The sequence below is a fragment of the Callithrix jacchus genome, chromosome 20, assembly GCF_049354715.1.
Source record: "Callithrix jacchus isolate 240 chromosome 20, calJac240_pri, whole genome shotgun sequence".
NCBI lineage: Eukaryota > Metazoa > Chordata > Mammalia > Primates > Cebidae > Callithrix > Callithrix jacchus.
In genome coordinates, this window is record NC_133521.1 from 23,891,260 (window position 1) to 23,915,610 (window position 24,351).

Genomic DNA, 24,351 nt, shown 5'->3' on the forward strand with positions numbered 1-24,351 from the left:
TGCAGCTAAGGGTCCCCACAGCCAGGACCTTGGCAGGTGCTAGGCTCAGGGTCCCAGAGCTGAGGTCAGGAGTTGGGGTTCAAGTGGGGTGTCCCAGGTGGGGTCCAGGGCCAGGCCTCTGTGGAAACAGCTATCTGGGGCCAAGGCAGCCACCCACCGAGGGGCCTGCCTATCTGCAGTCAGCCCAGCCCTCACAAAGGAACAATAACAGGAAACCATCCCGGGGGGAAGTGGGCCATGGCCAGCTGGAAAACCTGAAGGGGAGGCAGCCAGGCCTCCCTCGCCGGTGGGGTGTGGCTCCCCTCCAGAGACAGTCGGCCAGCGGGCTCCACAAAGCTCCACTCACACTCAGCCCTGGACGGACAGAGAGCCCGACGGAATAGAGACGTCCCTCAGCCCGCAGGCACGGTGAGTGGGGCTCCCACATTCCCCTCCACCGCAGATCCACCACCCTGCGCCCAAAGCGGGAGGGTCTGTAGAATAGGTGTCCTAGTGCTCCCAGGACAGAGCAGCTCCTGAAGGGCATGCTGGGCCTCCTTGTGGCTCAGAGCAGGGTCGGGTAAGGTGCACCCAGAGGTGGTGTCAAGGGCACAAATGGGCATCTCGCAGGGCAAGGGCTCGGCTCTCCCACAAGTGGACTCTCCAACTCAAAAGGGCCCACTGGCCTTCATCGGTGCCAGGCTCAGAGAGGGCAGGATTCTGCCCCAGTCACCCATCATGCCAGGGCAGAGGACTGGCACCCAGGCTTTGGCCTCCCCTCTGTGCCTTTAACCTTACTGGAGAGGATTTACCAAGGCCTGACACCCCCTCCTCAGCCCCATTCCCATGCGCCACCGAAACTCTATGCTGGGATCTGGGGAGGGGCCCAAAAAGGGGAGCTCTGAGCCTCGGCCTCTCTCTATCTGCCAGTGCCAACATTTCAGAATAGGCAAACTGAGGCTTGGCTCTGGGCACTTGAGGCCCTGCCCGTGAAATCCCCTCCTTTCCCTACCCCAAAACCATAGGGGCTGCTGTGTGTTGGAGGGAGCCATAGTCGGGACAGTGCCACCCCCCCTTTCTCCTCTCAGCACCCTTTGAAAGGCTAGGGTGCCAGAGCCCCAAGGCCCTCACAGCCCAGGAAGTCCCCCAGAAGCAGGAGGTCAGGAGGTCAGGAGGTCTGGGCCAAGAGCCTGGCCTGGAGACAGCCGCCTGGGGTACAGATCCCAGCTCTCCCATTTGCTCTGGGGTGACCTTGGGAAAGCTACCTAGAGTTTCGAAACCGCAGTGGGGAATAAGAGATGACGTGGGCTCATTATTCTACCATTAACAACGCCACAGAGTAGACCTATTCTTTCTTTGTATCTCAGTGAAGGCAACTGAGCTTTAGAAAAATATGAGCCGGTGTGGGGATTTGAACCAGGACCTCATACCCCAAAGCCCCAGCTCTTTCCCCAGGTCTCAAGTGTCCTGTCTGTGAAATGGGGAAACAATGTTTCCTCGGTCAATCAAGTGAGGTGATCTACATCTCTGGTGCTGGGAATGGCACTAGGGCTTGAAGGAACAGTGGCTGGGTGTACCAGCTAGCCCAGAGCCCATCCTGGCTGTGAATGTCATAAGTTTTGACCTCGAGGTACAGTCAAGCCCCATCAGTGAGGGGTCCTCAGGTGCCCAGCAGGTACGAGAAAGGGGGTGCAAGTAAGAGGGCATTGCTAGCACCTCTGAGCACCTGCTCCACACCAGCCTCCCTCCCTGGCATGGACGTTTCTCCTGTGTGATGGGCAGATAGGATTCTGACCACAGAGGAAGGGCCTTCCCAGGAAGGCAGCTCTGAGGAACCGAGGGTGTACCTGGAGGGCTCCTTTGCCACAGGCCACTGGAGCCAGGGCCATGAGCCCTGGTCCGTCCTCAGGTGGTGGGAGCCTGGAATTCTCCTCTGCCTGCCCTGGAGGGCAGCAGGTACTCTCTGAGGAGCCCAAGAGCTGCTTAGGCCCCGGGCAGCCCTGCCAATTTCAGCTTACTGTGGTGAGGGGTAGGGGAGGTGCCTGGAAGGGGTTAAGCTGCCCGCCTGGCAGCCCCAGCCTGAGCTATTGTGTTGCTAAACAAGAGCCGGACATGAGGGCAGGAAGCCAGATAGGGCCACACATCTTCTGAGAAGCTGGATGATTCGCTGTTGACTCAGGGACACGCAGGGGACACAGTAGACACCGTCCCAGGAAGAATCTTCAGCCCTTTGGCTCACCTGGACCCATGCCTGGTCCCTGCATATTCTCTCTGCACCCCTTCAGTCACGCTGAAGTGACTACAAGAATTCCCATTTGACAGATGGGACCATCAAGGTTGAGGGAGGCTGTGAGACCAGTCCAAGTTTACACAACCAGCACGAGGTAGAAGAAGGGTGTGAGTGCAGTCCCTTCTGACCCACATTCCACAGTGAAGCTCAGAGGGGAAAAGCGGGGCAGTGCAGGCCACAGAGGTAGGCACAAGGACAAGCCAGGAGCCCGTCATCCCAGGGGGAGGAAAGTTCTAGAAGGCAGGTCCTGCCCTCAGGAGCTTCACTTCTGGCTGAGGAGATACTAAAAAGTCTGTCCTGACCCAGGTTCCAGCTGGGGTTAGGTGGGTAAATCACAGAGGGCTTGCTGAAGGAAGAGTGGGAATCAGAGGCCAGGAGGCCTCAGGCAGCCTCTCTGCAACCTAGGCCTCAATCTTCCCATCTCTCCAGGGTAGGGGGTGGTCCCTAAACTCATTCAGGGACGTCCAGGTTGTCTGCCTTAAACCACAGCAAAACAGTCAGGTCCTGGCAGGTCCGGATACTGGAAGGAGAAGGAAGTGGGACCCAAGGGCCAGCCAGGCGGGTGGTGAATGAGATTTCCTTCTGCAGAGGAACAGAAAGAGTACGAGGTGGGCCTAGAGTAGCGCCAGGAAATGAGGTAAAGTGTAAGTCAGCCAGTCGAGGCCACACCCCCCAGGCTGGAGGGAGTGGGTAGATAGGAGTCAAGATACCCACACACTTACTGAGCACCTACTGTGTGCCAAGCTTTGTACCCATGATCTCATTTAATCCTTCTGCCCAGGGAGGCAGCCATTGTTGCCTTCATTACAGATGAGGAAGCTGAGGCTCAGCAAACAGGGGATGAGCTCAAGGTCACACAGCTCCTGAGCAACTGGGCAGGTTCAAACAGGCAGGTGCAGCCCCTGCTGCCCTCACAGTCTGGGACAGTCAGGAAGCCCAGAGAAGGCTGGAAGGCTCCTTGGCATGACCATTCTCACCTTGAAGTCTGGAGCTGTCCCATTAGGAGGCAGGGGGATAGACTAGACGGCTCGGAGCCCAGAGATTCCAGCACAAATTTGTTTCACATCACAAAATAGGGCTGGCCAATTGGTACCCTCTACCTCAAGACTGCACTGAGGATTCGGGGGCTGAGTTTAAGTTCAGTGGGAATGAAGTTGAACTCTGCCCCCGGATCCTCAATACAGTCTTTGAGTGAGTGATGGGTGATATCCGCCACAGGTGTGGAAAGGGGCACGTGGCAAGCTGGGTTCTGTTTTTCTAGCCCTGTCTTATAAGGTGCTCAGGGGTGTTTGCCTATTCATTGAGTACTTTTTTTTTAGACAGAGTTTTGCTCTTGTAGCCCAGGCTGGAGTGCAATGGTGCAAACCCTGCTCACTACAACCTCTGGCTCCCAGATTCAAGTGATTATTCTGCCTCAGCCTCCCAAGTGGCTAGGATTACAGGCCTGTGCTGTCAGGCCTGGCTAATTTTATAGTAGAGATGGGGCTTCACCATGTTGGCCAGGCTGGTTTCGAACTCCTGACCTCAGTGATCTGCCTGCCTTGGCCTTTCAAAGTGTTGGGATTACAGGTTTGAGCCATTGTGCCCAGCCAGGGACTCTTAAGAAGGATAATTTTGTTGTCCCTGAAGGATCAAAATCCTATTGGTGATCTTTTAAGCAGTCCAATTACAGCCCATCCCACAGGCCATCAGAGGAACAAGGAGGAGCTTCTTTGAGTTATACCGACAGTCGCACCCAGTCTGACCACCCTAGGTGTTGTCTGAAAATATACAGATTTGTTTCTAAATCCCATGAGTGGGGAGGGAGTGGGTGGCAAGACCAGAACTGGAGCTGGCGCCAGGCTGACAGGCAGCACCTCTGGGTCTGGGGCCTTGAGTTCGTGCAACCAGGTATGGCTTGAGTAGACTCAGGCCCAGAACCGACCTTGGCAGAGATAGGCCAGGAGATAGAGGTTGTGCTGGTGGCAGGTGGCAATCAGAAGACCTCATGGAGGAGGCAGTCTGGGGCTTGAGAAGAAGTGAAGCGTTAACCCAGGAAACAGCAAAGCAGGGCATCCCAGGCAGAAGGAACAGCCTGTGCAAAAAACCTGCTGCTAAGAGAAGAGCATTGTACATTTCAGAAACCTCTAGTTCTCCTCACAGCTGAAGAAGGATAGAAGGGGCAGGGAGGTGGAGGAGAGGATGGGCAGGGGACACATGCTAGGCCTTAAGGGCTGCCTCAGGAGCTAGACTTCCTCCTGCAGGGAGTGGGGAGGCTGTTGGCAGAACTCGAAGTGAGGGGAGCAGGTCTGGGACCCACAGGAGCCTATCCCAGGGCCAAACTGAGCCACAAACCAGGAGGAAGCACAAGGGGCCAGGTCATAGCTGCCTGGCCAAACCCCATTCCCGAGCCTCCCAGAGCCTCACCCTTCATCCTCCCAATGCCTATGGCTGCCAAGACCCAGCTTTCAATGCCTGGGCTCGAGCAGATAATTTGAGTCCCCAGAGGAGTTCGGGGGTCACTGGGTCCCAGCACTCTCCTGGACTGAGATTTGAGCTGTGGAAAGGGAAGGTGGTAGGGACAGCTGCCGAGGCCCACACACAGAGCTGGGACTCCAGTGCCCCCACGCCAGCAGACATACCTCCTGCATGTTCCAGACTGGCTCCTCCCAGAGCCCTGCCCTTCATCCCTGACCCGAGGCCTCTGGGCTGGAGTCCAGAGCCTGCAGGAGGCTGGGCTGGGACCCTAGCTGAAGGCGGGTGTGCTGGGGTCAGGGAGGAGAGCAGCCAGGCCTACACGGAGGAGCCCTGCAGGAGGTGGCCTGGGCAGGTGCCTGTGGTCAGGGCTGTGCACTCGTGAAGGCATGTTTGAAAGTGTCACAGGTCCATGTGGCCTGCAGATGTCATGTGTGTGTCCTGGACCTGGAGCCTTCCTCTGCCCTGCCCCTGAGGCCCTCCAGCCTATTGAAAACCCCCCACATTACAAAGCCCAGACTTGGCCCCTGGAATCTAAGGCTTGAGTGGGGCCTGGTCAGGTCGAGGGGCGGAGATCTTCCTGGTGGTCAGGGGTAGGACCAGCTCTGGGGCATTTCCTGGGCTGCCCCACTGAGGGGTTCCCACCTGGGTCCAGACTTCCTATGTCCTATTTAGCTACAAAGCCAGGGGTCCCAGGGAGTCCCAAGCTCTAGCCCCTCCCCTCCCTTCCCTTCCTCTCTCTTATGTCCCTAGCCTCTTTTTGACACTAACTCAGCGCAGAGCTGATCTGATCTCACAGCCCCTTAGAGGCAGAACCCCAAATAGATGGACACCCACAAAGGAAAAGGGCCATTTCCTGAGCTGCCCCACTGAGGGGCTCCCAGCTGGGTCCAACATATGCACTTTCAGCTAGGCTCTCTGAGCCTCAGTTTTCTCATCTGTGAAATGGGAATAAGTCCTACATCCTGGGGAGAGTGTGAAAATTAAATGTGCTGGTGTGGATGAAGACCAAGGACTGAGAATAGTTTATTATTACATGTGAATGTCACTACCAAAGGGAGCTTTGTGTGCTGTCCCACAGTGTGTCAGTGAGAGGCAGGACTCACTCCTGCGACTGGTCCTCAGACCCATCAGGACCCTCTCCATCTACGTGCTCCCACAGTATCCTCTATTTGTCCATCAAAGCGCATGTCTCCATTTCAAACTGCATTTTTCACCACGTGATTGGTGTCCCTCTCTCCCATGGAAGTGAAGTCTGTGAAGCCCATGTTTATTCCCACATGGAATTAAGTACCTGGCCCATAGTAGATGCTCAATAAATGTTTGCTGCATGATTGTATAACCCCAGGACTCTAGAAAGGGCTTCAGAGAAGTGGTGACCTGTGTCCTAAATTCAGGCAGAGGAGAGAGGACAGCAAGTGCACAGGCAGAAAGGATATGACCAAGCCTGGTGCGATGAGGAGCTTCCCAGAGAGTGAATGTCCTGTGGGCTGGAGCTACACCTGGAGGCTCACCAGGCACCTGCAGACCCAGACAGGCAGCTGGAGAGGAGCAGAAAGAGCCGCAGAAGCCCCATTCTTTCCTCAGGCTGTCCAGGTGGCTCAGCCTTCAGAGAACCCCTCAGTCCCCAGGCCTGGCCTAGGTGTCTGGGTTCTGATCCCAGTTGCCCTATCCATGGCAGATACAGACAGACCTGGACCCCAGAGGCCTCTGAGGTCCCAACCTCCCATGGGGCATGGTTGAGCATGGTCATCCCCTCTATTCTCCAAGGCTCCCCTGCTGCTTATCCTGGGCTCCATGCCTGCCCACCAGCGGCTTCAGGCCACTGACTCTGTCCTTTAATTTTGGGTCCTCTAGAACTCCCCAGACTCACAAAGGGTTAAGAGGGCCCACCCTCCTCCATCTGGAACTGTCCCCAAACCCTCTCACGTGGCTCTGGGGACAGCAGCATCGACAGGCATCTTGGATGCCTGGGATACAGGCAGGCACCTGGCCTCAGCGTGCCTAGCACCTATACCTGAGTTGCCAAGAGTGGCCCCTCCCTGCTCACCACCATAATCAGCCTGTTGCTGGGCTGCTCAGCTGGGAATTTCTGAGCATGGAAATCACTTCCAAATCCTCAGACCCTCTGGATGTCTGGAGTGCCCCAAATCTACCTGGCAACAGTTTGAGTCTCTCTAGAAACTGCTGAGAACCACCAAGAGACGTGACTCTTACCTACTGAAAGGAAATGGGCTAAAATGAAAAAAGGGCTAGGACCACACCTCCAGAGGAGGCAGCCAAGAGAAATTCAGTTTTTAGCTGTGGCTGCAGCAGATCTGACTGGCCCAGCTTCCTCTGCATCAGAATGAGGAGGAACAAGGGTTTTGTTGAACAAAACCCCCCATTTTAGTTGGCCAAATTTTTTTTTTTTTTTTTTTTTGAGACGGAGTCTTGCTCTGTCATCTGTCACTCCAGGCTGGAGTGCAGTGGCACAATCTCAGCTCACTGCAACCCCCATCTCCAGGGTTCAAGCAATTCAAGTGCCTCAGCCTCCAAAGTAGCTGAGACTACAGGCATGCACCACCACGCCCAGCTATTTTTGTATTTTTTAGTAGAGACAGGGTTTCACCATGTTGCCCAGGCTGGTCTCAAACTCCTGACCTCAAGTGATCTGCCTGCCTTGGCCTCCCAAAGTTAGTTGGCCAAATTTCTAACTCAAAGGGCAAAAGACACAAATGAACATGGATTTTCAGATGGGAAGCTCCCACAGGTATCTCTGAGATTGAGTAAAGAAGGAGACTAGGATGTAAAAAAAAGATCAATCTGGTGAGGATTCCAGATTCACTATTCATGAGTTGTTTGTCTCTGAGCCTCAGTTTTTCTCATCTGTGAAATGGAAATGGTAAGTCCTACATCCTGAAACTAGTGTGAAAATTGAAAGTGCTAGTATGGATGAAAACCAAGCACTGAGAATAGTTTATTATTATTACATGTGAATGTCACCACAGAGATAGAGGGTGGCATGATGCCAAAAGCACTATTGTGGGGGAAAGAGCCTAAGTTCAAATCCTGGCTCTACTTCCTGTGGCTATGTGACCTCAGATGATTCACCCTACCTCTCTGAGTCCCTAATTCTTTACCTGCAAAATGGCAATGCAGACAACTACCTGGAAGGGTTGTTGAAAGGTTTAAATAAAATAACATGTGCCTCAGGGGAGTGCTTAGGGAAGTTAGTCCCCCTCCATTGTCCTAGGCAAGAAAGAGCTGTCTTGGGAGGGTGCTCACAGCTCTGGCGTGGGAATGGAAGTGGGATTCTGTGATCCCCAACTCCCAAAGACCCCATCCCCAAGGCCGGCCCCTTGCCAACAGCTGATTGAGGAGAGCTAAGCACACAGACCTCCCTCTTCCCCGGCAAATGACACAGGTGATGCAGGGTGACTGTGAGAGCCAGTCCCAGCCCTGTCGGAGGGCAGAAGCTTGCTGGTGGCCCCCATATGCACCAAGGGACTTCTCTCCGGGGCTAGCAACAGGGCCCCTGCTGGACACAGAACAGAATCCAAGGGGCTTTTCTGCACCTTTAGAGAACACTCTGTTATGTGGGGCCAGGCAAAGTCCACTGAGGGGGTTAATGTCCCCCCAGGAGCCGCGTGGTCCCAGCCTGTGATTGGTGGACTCTGCTTTGCTGAAGTCTAGTGTAGGTAGAGCCATGCATCTAATGACTGTGATATGTTCTGAGAAGCGAGTTCAGGTGATTTTGTTGCTGTGCAAACATCATAGAGTGTGCTTATGAAACAGATCTGACCGCATAGCCTGCTGCACACCTAGGCTAGATGGTACACTCTCTTGCTGTTAGGCTAAATACCTGTGCAGCATGGTGCCATACTGAATGCTGTAGCCAAGTTTAACATGGCAGCAAGCATTCGTCTATCTAAACATATCTACAGAAAAGGCACAGTAAAAATCCCATATAAATGATGAAAAAGAAAGGAGCCTGTAATCCAGCACTTTGGAAGGCCAACATAGGAGAATCACTTGAGGCAGGAGTTCAAGACCAGCCTGGGCCACATAGTCAGACTCCACCCCAACCGTCTCTACAAAAAAAAATTTAACAATTAGCCAGGTGTGGTGGCACATGCCTGTGGTCCTACCTCCTCTCAGGGCTGAGGTGGGAGGATTGCTTAAGCCCAGGAGTTTGAGGCTGCAGTGAGCCATATTCACACCATACTCCAGCCTGGGTGACAGAGGGAGACCCAATCTTGAAACAAAATAAAAATAAAAATAAAAAATGGTACACCTCTCTAGGGTACTAACCGCGAATGGAGCTTGCAGGACTAGAAATTGGTCTGGGTGAGCCAGGAAGTGAGTGGTGAGTGGCCTGAACGTTACTGTACATTACTGTAGACTTAATAAACACTGTACACTTAGCTACACTACATTTACTTTAAAATATTTTTCTTTCATCAATAAGAAATCAACGTTAGTTTATTATTAGGCCAGTGCAAAAGTAATTGCTCTTTTTGCCATTAAAAAAAAAAAAAGCCACCAGGGGCAGTGGCTCACGCCTGTGGTCCCAGCACTTTGGGAGGCTGAGGCAGGGGGATCACCTGAAGTCAGGAGTTTGAGACCAGCCTGGCCAACATGGTGAAACCCCATCTCTACTAAAAATACACACACAAAAAATTAGCCGGGCATAGTGGCAGGCCCTGTAATCCCAGCTACTCAGGAGGCTGAGGCAGGACAATCACTTGAACCCGGGAGGCAGAGGCTGCAGTGAGCCAAGATTGCACCACTGCACTCCAGCCTGGGTGACAAGAATGAAACTCTGTCTCAAAGAAAATGATGATAATAAAGACATAAATGAAGCACACAATTACTTTTGCACTACCCAGTGTAACATTGTTTATAAAGTGGCTTTGTCTACACCAGCATCACCCCAAACACACGAGTCATGACTCGTGCTACAATGTCACAATGGCTGCAGTGTCACTAGGCCAGCGGAATTTTTAGCTTCATTAGAATCTTAGGGGAATGCTGTACACTAGTGTAGACTTAAACACAGTACACTTAGCTACACTAAATTTACTTGAAAGTATTTTTCTTTCATCAGGAGGAAATTAACCTTAGTTTACTATTAGGATAGTGCAGAAGTGATTGCTGTTTTTGCCATTAAAAACAAAAAGCTACCAGGTACAGTGGCTCACACCTGTAATCCCAGCACTTCAGGAGGCTGGGGCAGGTGATCAGTCCACTGTTGACCAGAAAGTCATTTTGCAGCACACAACTGTATTTCCATTTGACTGATGGCTGCAGTCAGCCCTAGGGATCACTAACCCCGCCCAACAGGCCCCAGGAAAGAGAAAACCACATTCCTGTTCACTGTATTAGAGATAGGGTCCCCAGCAGGAAACAGAGCTTCCCCTGGGGGCCAATGGAAGAGATTTTATGAAGGGACTGCTACAGAGAGGTGGGCTTCCTTAAGGAAACCAACCGCTGCTTGCAGAGGTGGGCTCAGATGTGGAGGTACCCAGGGACCAGCAACAGTGCTTCTGCCTGGAATTTCCCGCCCTCCCCTGGCAGTCCTGCGGCCAGCACTCCGATGTGGGTTGAAGCATCAGCTTTCAACCAATCCACCCACCTCAGCCTCCCAAAGTGCTAGGATTACAGGCGTGAGCCATCGCACCCGGTGGCTTTTTTTTCTTTTTTGGAAATGGCACTCAGATATGGTTTGAAATGTCAGCACTCCCAGAGGCCTTCCTGGACTCACAGGCTCCGCCAGCTGCCCCCTACTCTCTGTGGCACCTCTCATCGTAATTCCCGGAACATCTCTTATCGCCAGCTAATATGTTTCCTCATTGGCTTATTAATTTTCTGTTGTTCCCATTACCGGGCACTCCCCAAGGGCAGGCCCCATCTATCTCGCTCACTGTGGCATCCCCATTGCCTAGCATGGAGCCCATCCTGCGTAGGCACCCAGCACCTATCAGCTCAGAGTGTGGGCACTCACCCTGTCCTGCCCAGAGGCCTGAGAACACTCCCTCTCCCTGTTTCTTGTTTTCACTTCTGTTTTACTTTGTCATCTTTGAGTCACTTCTCACTTGAGAGAGGAAGACAGAATCAAAGCTTGCACTTCCTCTCTGGACAAAGAAGGAAATGACCACAGGGTCTGGGCCCACTGACGCTGGGGCAGGGGTCATGCCCGCCACCTCCCCTGAATCGGGGACCAGCTTCCTGGCCAGGACTCCCAACCTGCCTCCTTTGTTCTGCAAGCCTTTGCTCACTGCCTTCCTCCTGCCTAGAGCATCCTTGAAGGGCCTCAAGTCTCTTCCATTCATGACTGGGGAAACTGAGGCCCAGAGAGGTCAGGGCCTCCCTCAGGCACATGACACCTGCATTCTGGGGCCTAACCCCACCCTGGGAGTCCATTTCCTCCAGGGCCAGAGGCGGGAACTGGAAGGCAGGGGCCCTCAATACTAAAGTCAGTGGGCCCAGAAGTCAGCTGGCCCAGCACAGACACCCTCAGCCCTCACTGAGGTCAGCCTGGCGCCGGGAAATGTTACTAGAGGAGTTACTAGAGTTTACAAATGTCATGTGATATACAGAGTCCAGCCTCTCCCTCTGGCTGGCCAGGGGATAGTCAAGGGAGGAGGCCATCTCATCCAGCACCTTGTAGATCCTTCTCTATCTCCAGATGTGAGCCCTGGTTCCCTCTCCCATGCATCTGTTCTTCCTCTACATCATCCCAGGAGCTGCAGGTAAGTGACACAGGGACCCAGGATGGGTGGACAGATGGAGTCAGGGCTGAGAGAACATGCTAATGGCCAAGGTCACAGCCTGAACTCCCCATGGGGCAGTGGAGAAAACCCCTGTGACTGGAATTCAGAATGAAGCCAGGCCTTGATCTCTGGGGGACCCACGTCCCTACCCCACAGACCTGCCTTCAAGAGTGTGCAACCTGTGCAATCATACAGGACTTGCACTTCAGAGGGCCTCATGCTTGGTTTAATGTTCTGTCTCCTTCTTAAAATTCTTTTGCACTGGGCCCCACAAATGATTAAGCCATTCCTATGAACCCAGACCCTCAACTCACCACCCCACCTACCCATGCTTTTGTGACAGCAAAGCTGACCACTCACTGGAAGATCTGGAGTGAAGGGCCAGCCTGCAGTGTTAAGACAGTTGGATTTTCCTAAGAGCCTTCTGAAGACAGAATCAGTGCAAAGTTGAAAAAGGGGCTTTCAGGCAGGAGCATGTTTGTCGAGAAGAGGCTTTAAATCCTACCCCATAGCAGCTGCTGGGACAAGGGAAGACAGGAGGAAAGGACTTGAACTTCTGGACCAGACAGCCTTGGTTCAAATCCCGGATGTGCTCCTTAGAGTTTAGGTGATTTCAGGAATGTGCCAAAACCTCTCTATTCCTCATCTGCAAAATGAGGGTTATAATTACATCAGCCTGGAGGGTAATGGGGAAGATTAAATGAGATAACATATGTAAAGTTCTTGAGACAGTGCCAGGCAAAACGTAAGTGCTTGATAAAGATTTGCTATCAGACACCCAGGTTCCCTTCTCAGTCCCACCACTTACTCCAATTCAAACAATGAGGATGACCTGAGCACCCAATGCCTGGGGATTTTGGAGCTGCCATCAGCATCAGCCTCACACCCGCTTCCTGGAGACCTTCCCACAGGCCCACCTCTGGGCTCCCATATCCCCTGCACTTGCTTCCATTCTAGCACATGTGACTCACAAATAGAAATGGTTTCCGTCTGTTTCACCCTCTCTGATTTGGAGTTCATCAAGGCATGAAGGGGATCTGGTTCTGCAGGTGTCTGCTGACAGTGAAGGGTGAAGAAGTAAACAGATAAAGGAAGTTCAGTTCCCTATGGGAGCTGCTCACACCCATATGTGGGAGATAGGTCAGAGTGGTGGGAGAAATTATAGGGAAAGGAGGCGAACCTTCTTGAAAGGTCAGAAGGTTTTGCCTACCTTCTGGGAAGAATAAGCTGAAGGCAGCTGTTCTACCCTGAGGCAGAGGGTGAGGAGTAGGTACAAGGAAGTATAGGGAAATTTATCTTAAATGGGCTTGTTTACTCGTGTTGACCTAAAACCTTTGCGCATCCTCCGGCATGACTGCTCCCTGAAAGGGGGAAGATAATGTTAATTACCCGCAGATTGTGTTTGCCCCAGGCTTTCAGCATCTTATCTAGCTATTCTCATGCAAAATACCTGAGTCTAAGTATTCCTTTTATTCTTGCTTGGCCAGAGACAGCAACCATACCCTGAAGGTGTCTCTCCTCTTTCCCCAGATCTGTTCCTCCTGGGAAGATGCAGAAGCTCATGATGCTAGTTGCCACATCAGGTGCCTGCCTGGGCCTGCTGGCAGCAGCAGCAGTAACGGCGGCAGCAGGTGCTAATCCTGCCCAATGGGACACCCCCAGCCTGCTGCCCATCCACAGGCGCCAAAAGAGAGACTGGATTTGGAACCAGATGCACATTGATGAAGAGAAAAACAACTCATTGCCCCATTATGTAGGCAAGGTAAGGCTCGGGCCCCAGGACAGGAGAGGCCATCCACAGCTGGCCTATAGTGACAGTGGTGGTGGTGATGGTGATGGTGGCAAAGATGGTGATAGATATTGTGGTGGTGGTAGGAGTGGAGATGATAAGGGTGAAGGTGTTAGCAATAGTGGCGAAAGTGGTGGTGGTGGAAGCAGTGGTGGTAATGGTAGCAGTAGGTGAGAGTGAGAATGATGCTGGTGAGGATGGGAAAGGGCAAGGTGGTAGTGGGAGTGATGGGAGTGGTGGTGGTGATGATAAGGGGTAGGTGGTGGTTGTGATGATGGAGATGGTGGTGATGATAAAGGAGTAGGTGCTGGTTGTGATGGTGGTGATGACAAAGAGGTAGGTGATGGTTGTAATGGTGGTGATGCTGGGGATGGTGGTGATGATAAAGGGATAGGTGGTGGTTGTGATGCTGATGATGAAGGGGTAGGTGGTAGCTGTGGTGATAGTGATGATAAAGGGATAGGTAGTGGTTGTGATGGTGATGATGAAGGGATAGGAGGTGGCTGTGGTGGTGGTGATGGTGGAGATGAAGGAGTAGGTAGTGACTGTGATGATGGAGATGCTGGTGATGATAAAGGGGTAGCTGGTGGTTGTGATGGTGGTGATGCTGGAGATGGTGGTGATGATAAAAGGGTAGGTGGTGGCTGTGATGGTGGCGATGACAAAGGGGTAGGTGATGGTTGTGATGGTGGTGATCATGGTGATACTGGTGATGATAAAGAGGTAACTTGTGCTTGTGATGGTGGTAATAATGGTGATGGTGGTCATAATAAAGGGGTGGGTGGTGGTTCTGATGGTGGTGATCATGGTGATGATGATGGTGGTAATGATAAAGAGGTAGGTGGTGGTTGTAATGGTGATGGTGATGATGAAGGATAAATGTTGATGGTGGCACTAATAGTGATGGTGATGGTGGTGAGGATGGGGAAGGACAAGGTGATGGTGGTGGTGGTAGTGACGGTAAAGGGGCAGGTGGTGGTTATGATGGTGGTGATGATGGTCCCTAGTAGTGGAATTTCACACACAGTGACAGGTAGATGGACAGTGTGCTTTAAGAGTTTTCTATGAGGAAGAAAGTTTATTTTGAGTGCATTAAAATCTCACTTTGTCAGCTTCTTAGAATGTAAATGCTAGGGGCAAAAACGAACATGTCAATGTACTGGAGAAAGGAAGGACAATTCCAAGCACTGGACTCAGTGCCGGAAAGATAACAGTGGGTTAAGACAGGCATGGTCGCCACCTTCATGGAGATGGAGATCTAGAGCAGCGATCAGCAAACTACCACTTGCGGGCCCAATCTGGCCCACTGCCTGGACTTGCAGATAATTTTATTGGAACACAGCCACATCCATTCATTTACAGATTGTCCACAGCTGCTTTCATGCTACGATGGCAAAGTTGGGTGGTGGTAACACAGACCATATGACCCATAAGTCTGGAAATATTTGCCCTTTACAGAAACAGTTCACCCATCCTGGTCTAGAGGGGCAGTATATGTCAGACAAAGAACCCCGAAAATGGTGTGGGGGTGCCCTTTGGCTATAGAGAAACAGACTGGAGAGAAACTTTTGATGGGGAGGCCCAGTCTGCCCATGGCACCAGCAATGCTTCAGCAGACCTTGGTCTGTGGACCTGGTATAAAGTCATCCCACGCTCAGGCTAAGAAGGTCAGCGTGACCTCACGGTTCAGGGTTTAGGGCAGGACCAACCATGGCTGCCATAAAATTTGCCCATTTGGGAGATTTGGAAAGATCTGTGCAGCATTTGACAAAATTGGATGGGAATGGGGCCAGCTGGGGAATCTCCACTTGGAGACCTGCCCACAGTCAGGTGGCAGTGCCCACGGCTCCCAACAGTAACTGGGATCTTGAAGTCCTACAGCATGGCCACTCATAGGGGAAGACACTTGCCCAGGGTCACACAAGGAGACTAGGACAAAGCCCCAGGAGAACGCAGCCCTATGAAAACCCAGCATTCCTGACTCTGAACACAAATGTGAGCTCTGCGTCATACAGGAAAATGTCGTCAACCCACCTGCATCCTTCCCAGTGGGATAATTGTGCCTTGAATCAGCCTCCAAAGAAAATGTCTGACCTCAAGGAAAATCTATGGAATGAGTCAGGGAGAGCTCATGGAAAGTGAAAGCAACCATTAAAGGGCTCACCCAAGGGTCTTGAGCAGCAGGAAGAACATTTGCCATCATTTGCCAGCAGCGTTCACTTGGCCCCTGGCATAGGACTGGGAGACCAAGGAACCATGGGGGTCCTTACCTGGGGAAGAAATAAGGATGCCTGGAAAGGGCAAGGACAGGGCTCCAAGGATCACCTCCTGGCTCCAGAGTATGTAATCTGAAGGAAGGAAGTCCCTGTTTATCAAGGTCAGAGCCTGGAGCCTTTGTTTACAGACCGGATGGACAATGGGAGTGAGTCCTCAGCCGCCTTCCAAACCCACAAATATGGATTTTTGGCACTGAGATGTTATGTCTAAATACAATGATCTTAGAAAATAGGTCTGGGGGAGTGGAGGCTCCCAGAAACCCATAACCCTCGTCTAATCATCAGAAAAACATCAGACAAATTCCAACAGAGGGGCATCCTGCAAAATACCCAACTCATACTCCCCCAAAACTGTCAAGGTCATCAGAAACCAATGTAAGTCTAAGAAACTGTCACAGCCACAAGGAGCTTAAAGAAACATGACAACACAATGGAATGTGGGATCCTGGAACAGAAAAAGGACATTAGGCAGGAAAAAAAAAAAACAACTAAGGAAACTCTGCATAAATATGGCCTCTGGCGAATAATAATGCATCCGTAATGAGCCATTAATTATAACAAATGCACGACACTCATGTAAGGTGTTCATACTCTGGGAAAAAGAGGAGCAGGCATCTGGGAACTCTCTGCCCTAGTTTCTCAGTTTTTCTGTAAATCTGGAACTGTTCTAAAAAATAAAGTCTAGGGAAGAAAAATTGAAGGGAAGGAAAACAGAAATTGTATGCAGAACTCCAATCACACAGATTTAAGCTGCCTTCCTCCCTCCACCCTCCCTGCCCTGGTGGATCCTAACAGACTCACCCAGAGTCCAGTTGGAAGACCACCATCTTATCCTCACCCTGAGCAACTCACACAGGGCCCCAGACTGCCCCCTTCTCTTTGAGTCTCCACTGTCCTTGCAAGCCACAGGTTCTAGAGCTGGGGCAAGGATTCTTCCCTCTAGTTCAGCTGTTCATCATGCATCCTGACCATGGGGCTTAGGACCTCATGAACCCACCTGCCTTCTGCATGCCACGGCCATGCTCCAAGATGCTTGTTGCTGCCCACCTCTCTCCCACCCTGCCCAACCAAGGGGGTGATCCTCACTCCCCGTCTCCACTTCCTCCCCTTCTAGACTCTCCTAAGCTGTGTCATCTAACTTCCCACCCTACCAACTCCTTTCACCGCTCTCACTGAGGGCTCCAATGACTGCACTGCTGCTAAACTCTTAGGACACTTTCCAGACCTCATGGGATATGGGATGCAACCATACCCTTCTGGACTCTCCCTCTTCTTTCCTGAGACCCCAGCCTCTCTCAGTTCTCTCCAGGAGTCCAGCCCTTTTTTTTTTTTTTTTTAAGAGACAGAGTCTCACTCTGTTGCCAGGCTGGAGTGCAATGGCACAATCTTGGCTCACTGCAACCTCTGCCTCCCAGATTCAAGCGATCCTTCTTGCCTCAGCCTCCCAAGTAGCTGGGACTATAGGCACATCCCACCAAGCCCGGCGAATTTTTTTTTTTTTAGTAAAGATGGGGTTTCTCCATACCCAGCGAATTTTTTTTTTTTTTTTAGTAAAGATGGGGATTACTCCATGCTGGCCAGGCTGGTCGCAAACTGACCTCAAGAGATCCGCCCACCTCAGACTCCCAAAGTGCTGGGATTACAGGCATGAGCCACCACACCCAGTCAAGTCCAGCCTTTCTAAAGAGTCCTCACCAGATGTCTTCATGCAAAAGCCCTTGCTCTATCTGACCTTAAATGCTGTGAGGGGGGCTCACTGGCTCACACCTGTAATCCCAGCATTCTGAGAGGCAGAGGCGTGAGAATTGCTTGAACACAGGAGTTTGAGAACAGCCTAGGCAACATAGTGAGATCCATCTCTACAGAAAAAGAAGTACAAAAATTAGCCGAGCTTGGTGGCACGCACCTATGGTTCCAACTACTCTGGGGCAGAGGCAAAAGGATCATTTGAGCTCAGGAGGCAGAGGTTGCAGTGAGCAGAAACTGCGCCACTACACTCCAACCTGGGTAACAGAGTGAGACCCTGTCTCAAAAAAAAAAATGGAGGCTGGGCATGGTGGCTTACATCTGTAATCCCAGCACTTTGGGAGGCCGAGGTGAGGAGATCACTTGAGATCAGGAGTTCGAGACCAGCCTGGACAACATGGTGAAACCTCCTCTCTAATAAAAATATAAAAATTAGCCAGGGGTGGGGGTGCACAACTGTAATCCCAACTACTCAGGAGGCTGAAGCAGAATAATCGTTTGAACCTGGGAGGCAGAGGTTGCAGTGAGCCAAGACTGTGCCACTGCACTCCAGCCTGGGCAACAAAGTGAGACTGTCTCAAAAACAAAACAAACAAAAAAAATGTCACGTTTCCTCAGCATGTCAGCCTTTGAGGCTGCAAACCTAGGTCCTAAGAGCCTCAGTGGGATCTGTGCTCTCTGTACTCCTAGTGGGGGTCTGGCACCTCCCAGGCACCAAGTTATATTTTTTAATTGAATAAAATTCTAATTTTGGGACATACTAACCTTCTATGAGAGTATGATTGTAAATGCATAAAATACTATTATCTTACCTTCCTAATATTTTCTGTTTCTATGATTCTTTAATTGGAATATTTAGCAATTCTAGCTTAAGATCCTCTAACCTGTGGCTCTATTATTAATAATTATTAACTCTCATTTATTGAGAGCCCTTTTTGGTGTAAGATGCTTTACATATGTTATTTTCCAAATCTAATTCCTTGGTACACAAACAGTTCATGTCACACAGAAAAATGCTCCCGTGGTCTAAGTATGGAAAATCTTGAGTTACACAAAGTTCACTGGAGTTCATTTCTGTCGGGCTGTACATTGTAAATCTCCAAGAAGAGAACATTTTATGTACCATTTTCTGTACCAGGCCCAGGGGTGTGCTGATAAATGTTTGACGACTGGCTGTCCAGGGGAAAAGGTTCTAATTTGTAGCACTTGCCAATTTCCATGGTGTAAATATTCTGACCACATCTAGTTTCAAGCTATTAATGATGTCATTGAAGGCCAAAACAAGATGGGAGAAGATATACATGAGCACATGATTATTTAGCATTTCCATCATACAGATGCAATACAGATAACCTCGAAACATAATCAAAGGTAGCAAAATAATTAGGAAGTTATTCATTCTGAGAATTTGTTGTTTTTATATTATTTACTTCATTGTAAGTTTACATAATTTAATTTGTAATAATGGCTGTATTTAACAATCAGCTCACAAATATTCCTGAAAATTTAAGCTGGTTCTTGAAAGCCAAGCTGATACAAGCCAGCGCCGGCACACAGCTGGCTGGAACCCCATCTTTGTGTGGAATAGCAAAAGAGTCCAGTGTTTCCCAGAACTCATTTTCAAAAGTGCTGTTCTACTCCTCAGAGCAAAGCAACATCAGAAGCAATATTAGTTCCATTTTACAAATGGGGTAACTACTACTCAGAGAGGTTACGTGACTTCTACAGGGCAAAAATATCCTTTGCCTTCCAATGGCATCAAGTATATTTTTCCACACAAAAAATGTTTTCTAAGTACCTTCTGTGTTCAGGCACCATTCTAGTGCATATTGGGGCTCTGCCAGCAAGTCACACCATGAGAACAACTCATTGGTAACTAGTCAAAGGTTCTTTTTTTTTTTTTTTTTTTTGGCTTTTTAAAAATTTTATTTTGGGGGGATACATGTGCATGTCTATTGCATGTATATTGCATACTGGTGGGAATTGGGCTTCTAGTGTACCCATTATCCAAATAGTGAACGTCATGCCCAATAGGTCATTTGTCAACCTTCGCTCTCATCCCAACCTCCCCTCTTTTGGAGTCCCCAGTGTCTATTATTTCCATCTTTATGGCCACATGTAGCAATTGTTTAGCTCCCACTTATAAGTGAGAATATGCAGTACTGGATTTGTTGCTTCTGGGTTAGTTCACTTAGGATTATGGCCTGCAACTTTATCCATTTGCTGCACAGGACGTGATTTCATTCTTTTTTGTGGCTGCCAGAGGTTCTTGATTAAAAACCTCAGTGTCACATTTAGGGCCCCTGGCCAGCACCACACACACCACATACACACATGCAGATGCACACTTATGTGCACACACTCTCACTCACACAGTCACGTGCAGCTGCCGCCACCCATTCCCAGCTCACATCACCTCTTCTCTTCTAGATCAAGTCGAGTGTGAATCGCAAGAATGCCAAGTACCTGCTCAAAGGACAGTATGTGGGCAAGGTCTTCCGGGTCGACGCAGAGACAGGAGATGTGTTTGCCATTGAGAGGCTGGACCGGGAGAACATCTCAGAGTACCACCTCATTGCTGTCATCGCAGACAAGGACACTGGCGAAAACCTGGAGACTCCTTCCAGCTTCACCATCAAAGTTCACGACGTGAATGACAACTGGCCTGTGTTCTCACATCGATTGTTCAATGCATCTGTGCCCGAGTCGTCAGCTGTGGGTATGTTGCATGCCCACTCTATCCCCCTCCCTCTCCCTCCTCCCTCCCTCATCCCCAACCAGGGGCACCTCTCACATCAGCCACTTCGCTGCCTGGAGTAGGAATTCAGTGAGTTCAGGGCAGTGATTGTAATGCCTGTGTTGCCACTTTATGTGATTTGAAAGAAACTAGTTCCTAACAAGCTCTGATCTGGCCACAGACTGAGCTCTGACCCTAGTCATAGATCAAGCCCTGATCATAATCATGGATTGACCCCTGACTATAGTCATAAACTTTGCCCTGATCCTGATCCTGGACTGAACCCTGATCCTGATCATGGACTGAACTCTGATCCTGATCATAGACAGAGCCCTGATCCTGATCATGGACTAAGCCCTGACCCTAGTCATAAACTTAGCCCTAATCCTGATCATTGAATGAGTCCTGCCCCTAGTCATAGACTGTGCTCTGATTTTGATAATGAACTCACCCCTGGCCATCAGAGACACACACATATCTCACTACTCTTTGGAACAAACTCCATGCACTGCCTCTGACTCTCAGGACTAGCACACCGAGAGTGTAGCCTTTGCACATGAAGACTGCCACGGCAAAAGGAGTCATCTCTAGGAGCCATGCAGGAGTGGTGTGGGGGACAGAGCACTAGCCCCAAGGTGTGTCACCAGCCTGGGCTCCTGGCTTAGGAGGTTACTATTCTATCTCCTCAGTACCCTCAGACTCCAGAGGGTGCCAGAAAAGAGCTTCCCTCCTCAGCCCCACAGTCCAGAGTCTCCAGCCAGGGTCCTGGGACCAGTCCTTCTGGTTAAGTGTGGGATCCCGGAGTTCAAGGGGATGCGAGAAATGACACCACCCCTTTGGTGGCACCTTTCCAGGAGAGGGAGAAGCAGCCCATTGCTCTCCTGTTTCTCCCCCTGACCCCAACCCTCCGCCCCCTCCCTCATTTCCCCAGGAAGCATATAAATCACCTGATCTCTTTGACCCCTTCAAGTTTGACCTGGCTGGGTCCCCACTGCCACCAATACTTTGCCCCATGCAGGCTCCTCAGAAAACAAAACAGCCTTTTATTCCCAGGACCTGGGGGAGGTGAGGACAGAGCACAGCCTGAGCCCCATCTGCTCTCTTCTAGGAATGGGGTAAGGGACCTTGCAGTCACAAGTCAGCAACCCCATGATTCTCTCTCTGCAGGAACCTCAGTTACCTCTGTGACAGCAGTGGATGCAGACGACCCCACTGTGGCAGACCACACCTCTGTCATGTACCAAATCCTGAAGGGGAAAGAGTATTTTGCCATCGATAATACTGGTCTGTGTAACTAACACCCCTGGACAGTCACTGACTTGGAGGGACGAGGGGAGGTTGATACTCCAGGTGCATGTGCAAGGGGAATTCTGAGAGGTGTCACTGGCCACTGCACCACACTGTACCACGGAGGTAGTCGGTATCATGTGTAAAGACAAGATGGCTGATCAAGAGAGAAGGAAGCAGGCAGGTGCTCAAGACATGGACTCAAGTCCAGGATCTTGTTACCCAAGAAGTGACCAAGGGGCAGCAGAAAATGGCTAGCTGCTCTGGGTGCAGGTTCAGACAGACCTGGTTTCCAAAGCCAGCTCTGCTACTCATCCCCTCCAGAGATCTTGGACAAATAGATGAACTTCTGCAAGCCTTAGGTCCCTTATCTGGAAAGTGGGAATGCTTATATTTATGTTGTATCATTGCTGTGAAGTTTGAGTTAGATCACGTGTAGAGACAGCAAGGCCCATAGTAATTGCTCATGCAGTGACTTAAAAAGCTGTAAGGACTGATTCTTGGGAGCAAGACAGAAGTCCAGTGGAACTGTCTTTCAGAGAGATGGAAAATACATAGCACAGATGCCACTGCTGTGCTACCGTGCACCAAGGCCGACATCACTAATCTATCACAGAACTCTTTCACTCTGAGCCTGGATATAGCCTCATGGTCTTTGTCAACACAATGTTCCGGGTGGTGACGACCAATACTGAACCCAACCGTTGGGCCAGCTTTGGCCTCACAGTATAGCCATGGAGGTAGTGGGTTGTAGACTCATGGTTCTCAGCCCTGGCTGCACAGTGGAATCACCTGGGAAGCTCTTAAGTCAGGTTCTCTCTGGGTAGGCCCCAAGTATCAGTATTTTCTAGAAGCTGGTAACATGGCTCCTGCTGGGACTCTTTTTGCAGGTCTTATTGTCACAGCAACCAAAAACTTGGACCGAGAGAAGCAGGCCAGGTATGAGATCGTGGTGGAAGCACGAGATGCCCAGGGCCTCCGGGGGGATTCGGGCACGGCCACCGTGCTGGTCACTCTGCAAGACATCAATGACAACTTCCCCTACTTCACCCAGAGTGAGCCCCTCCTCTAGGGCCCTGGGAAGGGGGGGCTGGGAGACCCCAGATTCAGTGACTTGGGACTCTGTGGGAGGAGTTACACATCCCTTTACCTTTCCCTCTATCCCAGAGTAGGCCTGATGTCCAAAGGAGTCCTTTGGGTGCAGGGAGGGGCCCTGCTTCCATCCCAGTACTGCATTCCCCAGGCTATCCTGCCGCCTCCTGCCACAGTCCCCTCACAGGCCAGAGGGAAATCCCACTCCCTGCTGGGAGCCACCACTGTGCCCGGTGTCCCACCATGAGACATGAGCAGTTTCACCCAGATCCCACCGGCTTGGGAAAATCAAAGCACTGAGACCCAGGTCCCAGGTAGAAAGTCCCACTCATCAGTGAACCTGGGAACAGCAAAGTTCTATATCCAGAGCCAGGGCTGATCTCTGACCCCACCTACAAAATGATCCTCCCCACAAAGAACATCTGATGAGAGCTTTCCCCATGCCCTGGGGCAGATGGCTCTGTCCACTCGCATCCCCAGTGCTGATGCTGTCATTTAGTCATTCAGCCACCCTAGAGACAGCCAGTTTTCCTGAAGTGGCTTCCTTGCGCTTGGCATAAGCTCCCTGAAGGCAGGACTTTTCTCTTTGTCCATTGATAGGTCCCCTAGCAAAGTGCCTGGCATACAACAGGTGCTCCATAGATGTTTATTGGATGGAGGGATGGATGGATGGACATACAGATAGGGAAGACCCTTTTTACCTTGAGAATCCAGGGGTATTAAAATTTATGATTATTGTATTATGCCCATTTCTTATATCAAAATATGTTAGAATAGCATAAAGAGACAAGCGCCTTGTCTGTCTCATTAACCCAAGGCCCTTTGGGGTGCTCTGTTTGCATCAGCCAAGTATACATTTGCCGTGCCTGAAGACACTCGTGTGGGCACCTCCGTGGGCTCTCTGTTTGTTAAGGACCCAGATGAGCCCCAGAACCGGATGACCAAGTACAGTATCTTGCGGGGCGACTACCAGGACGCTTTCACCATTGAGACAAACCCCACCCACAACGAGGGCATCATCAAGCCCATGAAGGTTTGTAGGCCAATGGCAACAATGTCAAACATGGGGCTTGGGGCTCGTGGCACCCACAGGTCCTGCCTGGGGGTTGCTCCTGGGCCAGAGATCGTCAAAGGACCGTCAAAGCTCTGAGTTGCTCATGTGTTGCTCTGAGCAACACATGAGTTACTCATGTGTTCGTGGAGACTGTGATCCACTGTCTTAGGCTGAGTTACTTAGGAAACAGATCTTAAGGCAAAGATTGGGTATAAATCATTTATCTGGGATCCAGATAAATGATTGATCTCAGGAAGCCCCAGGAGCAATGACCCACTGTGGGGTCAGTGTGGAACACATCTCAGAGTTGCAGCAGCTGAGGGTGAGGGAGCTGGGGTATTTATATACCCACTCTCTGTGGTGCTGACTGGAGGCTGCTCCTGGAGGTATTGCCTCTCTGGTACTTTCTGGCCTGCCCTGTGTCCTGGCTAATAGAAAGCCATCAGCATGAAGAAAACAGGGAGTAATTGTGGGGACATGGATGGCCACTAATACTGGATGGTGCTGACAGTCAGAAAAGCCAGATCAACTGAATCTGGAAGAGGAGGAAGAGGCCCTGTCAGGGGCATTAGAAAGTGCCTCTGGAATGGCCATGCAGAGGACTGTGAGTCCTGGGCCTGCGTCCTCCTCTGATCCAGCCCCATGCTGGGGCCTGGAAACACCAAGGAGAGGTAGACACAGCCTCCAATGTCAGCAAAGCCCTCAGCAAATAGGGAAGACATACACATGAACAAAAAAAGTACAGCCAGTTGTGAGTGATACACAGCAGCTCCAAACAGGGAGCAATTACCTCTGCTGGGAGGGGTTTCTGAGAGAGTATCTGATTACCTTCTGTTGGGCTTCCTGAGGGATGAATAAGAGTTTTCTAGGCAGGCAAGGGCAGGAGAAGCAT

At 50.9% G+C, this 24,351-nt stretch overlaps 1 protein-coding gene across 2 annotated transcripts in view; it reads left to right on the forward strand.

The window, feature by feature from the left end:
- The first annotated feature begins 344 nt into the window (after positions 1 to 344).
- Positions 345 to 24,351, forward strand: part of CDH5 (cadherin 5) — a 39,712-nt gene continuing 15,705 nt past the window's right edge. For both annotated transcript variants that reach the window (XM_008985989.5, XM_035281563.3), the window contains exons 1-6: positions 345 to 408; positions 13,009 to 13,240; positions 19,720 to 20,008; positions 21,194 to 21,310; positions 22,204 to 22,368; positions 23,251 to 23,438. In XM_008985989.5, coding sequence (XP_008984237.4) covers positions 13,028 to 13,240; positions 19,720 to 20,008; positions 21,194 to 21,310; positions 22,204 to 22,368; positions 23,251 to 23,438 — 972 coding nt within the window. In that variant the 5' untranslated portion in view covers positions 345 to 408; positions 13,009 to 13,027. The remainder of the gene's footprint in view (positions 409 to 13,008; positions 13,241 to 19,719; positions 20,009 to 21,193; positions 21,311 to 22,203; positions 22,369 to 23,250; positions 23,439 to 24,351) is intronic.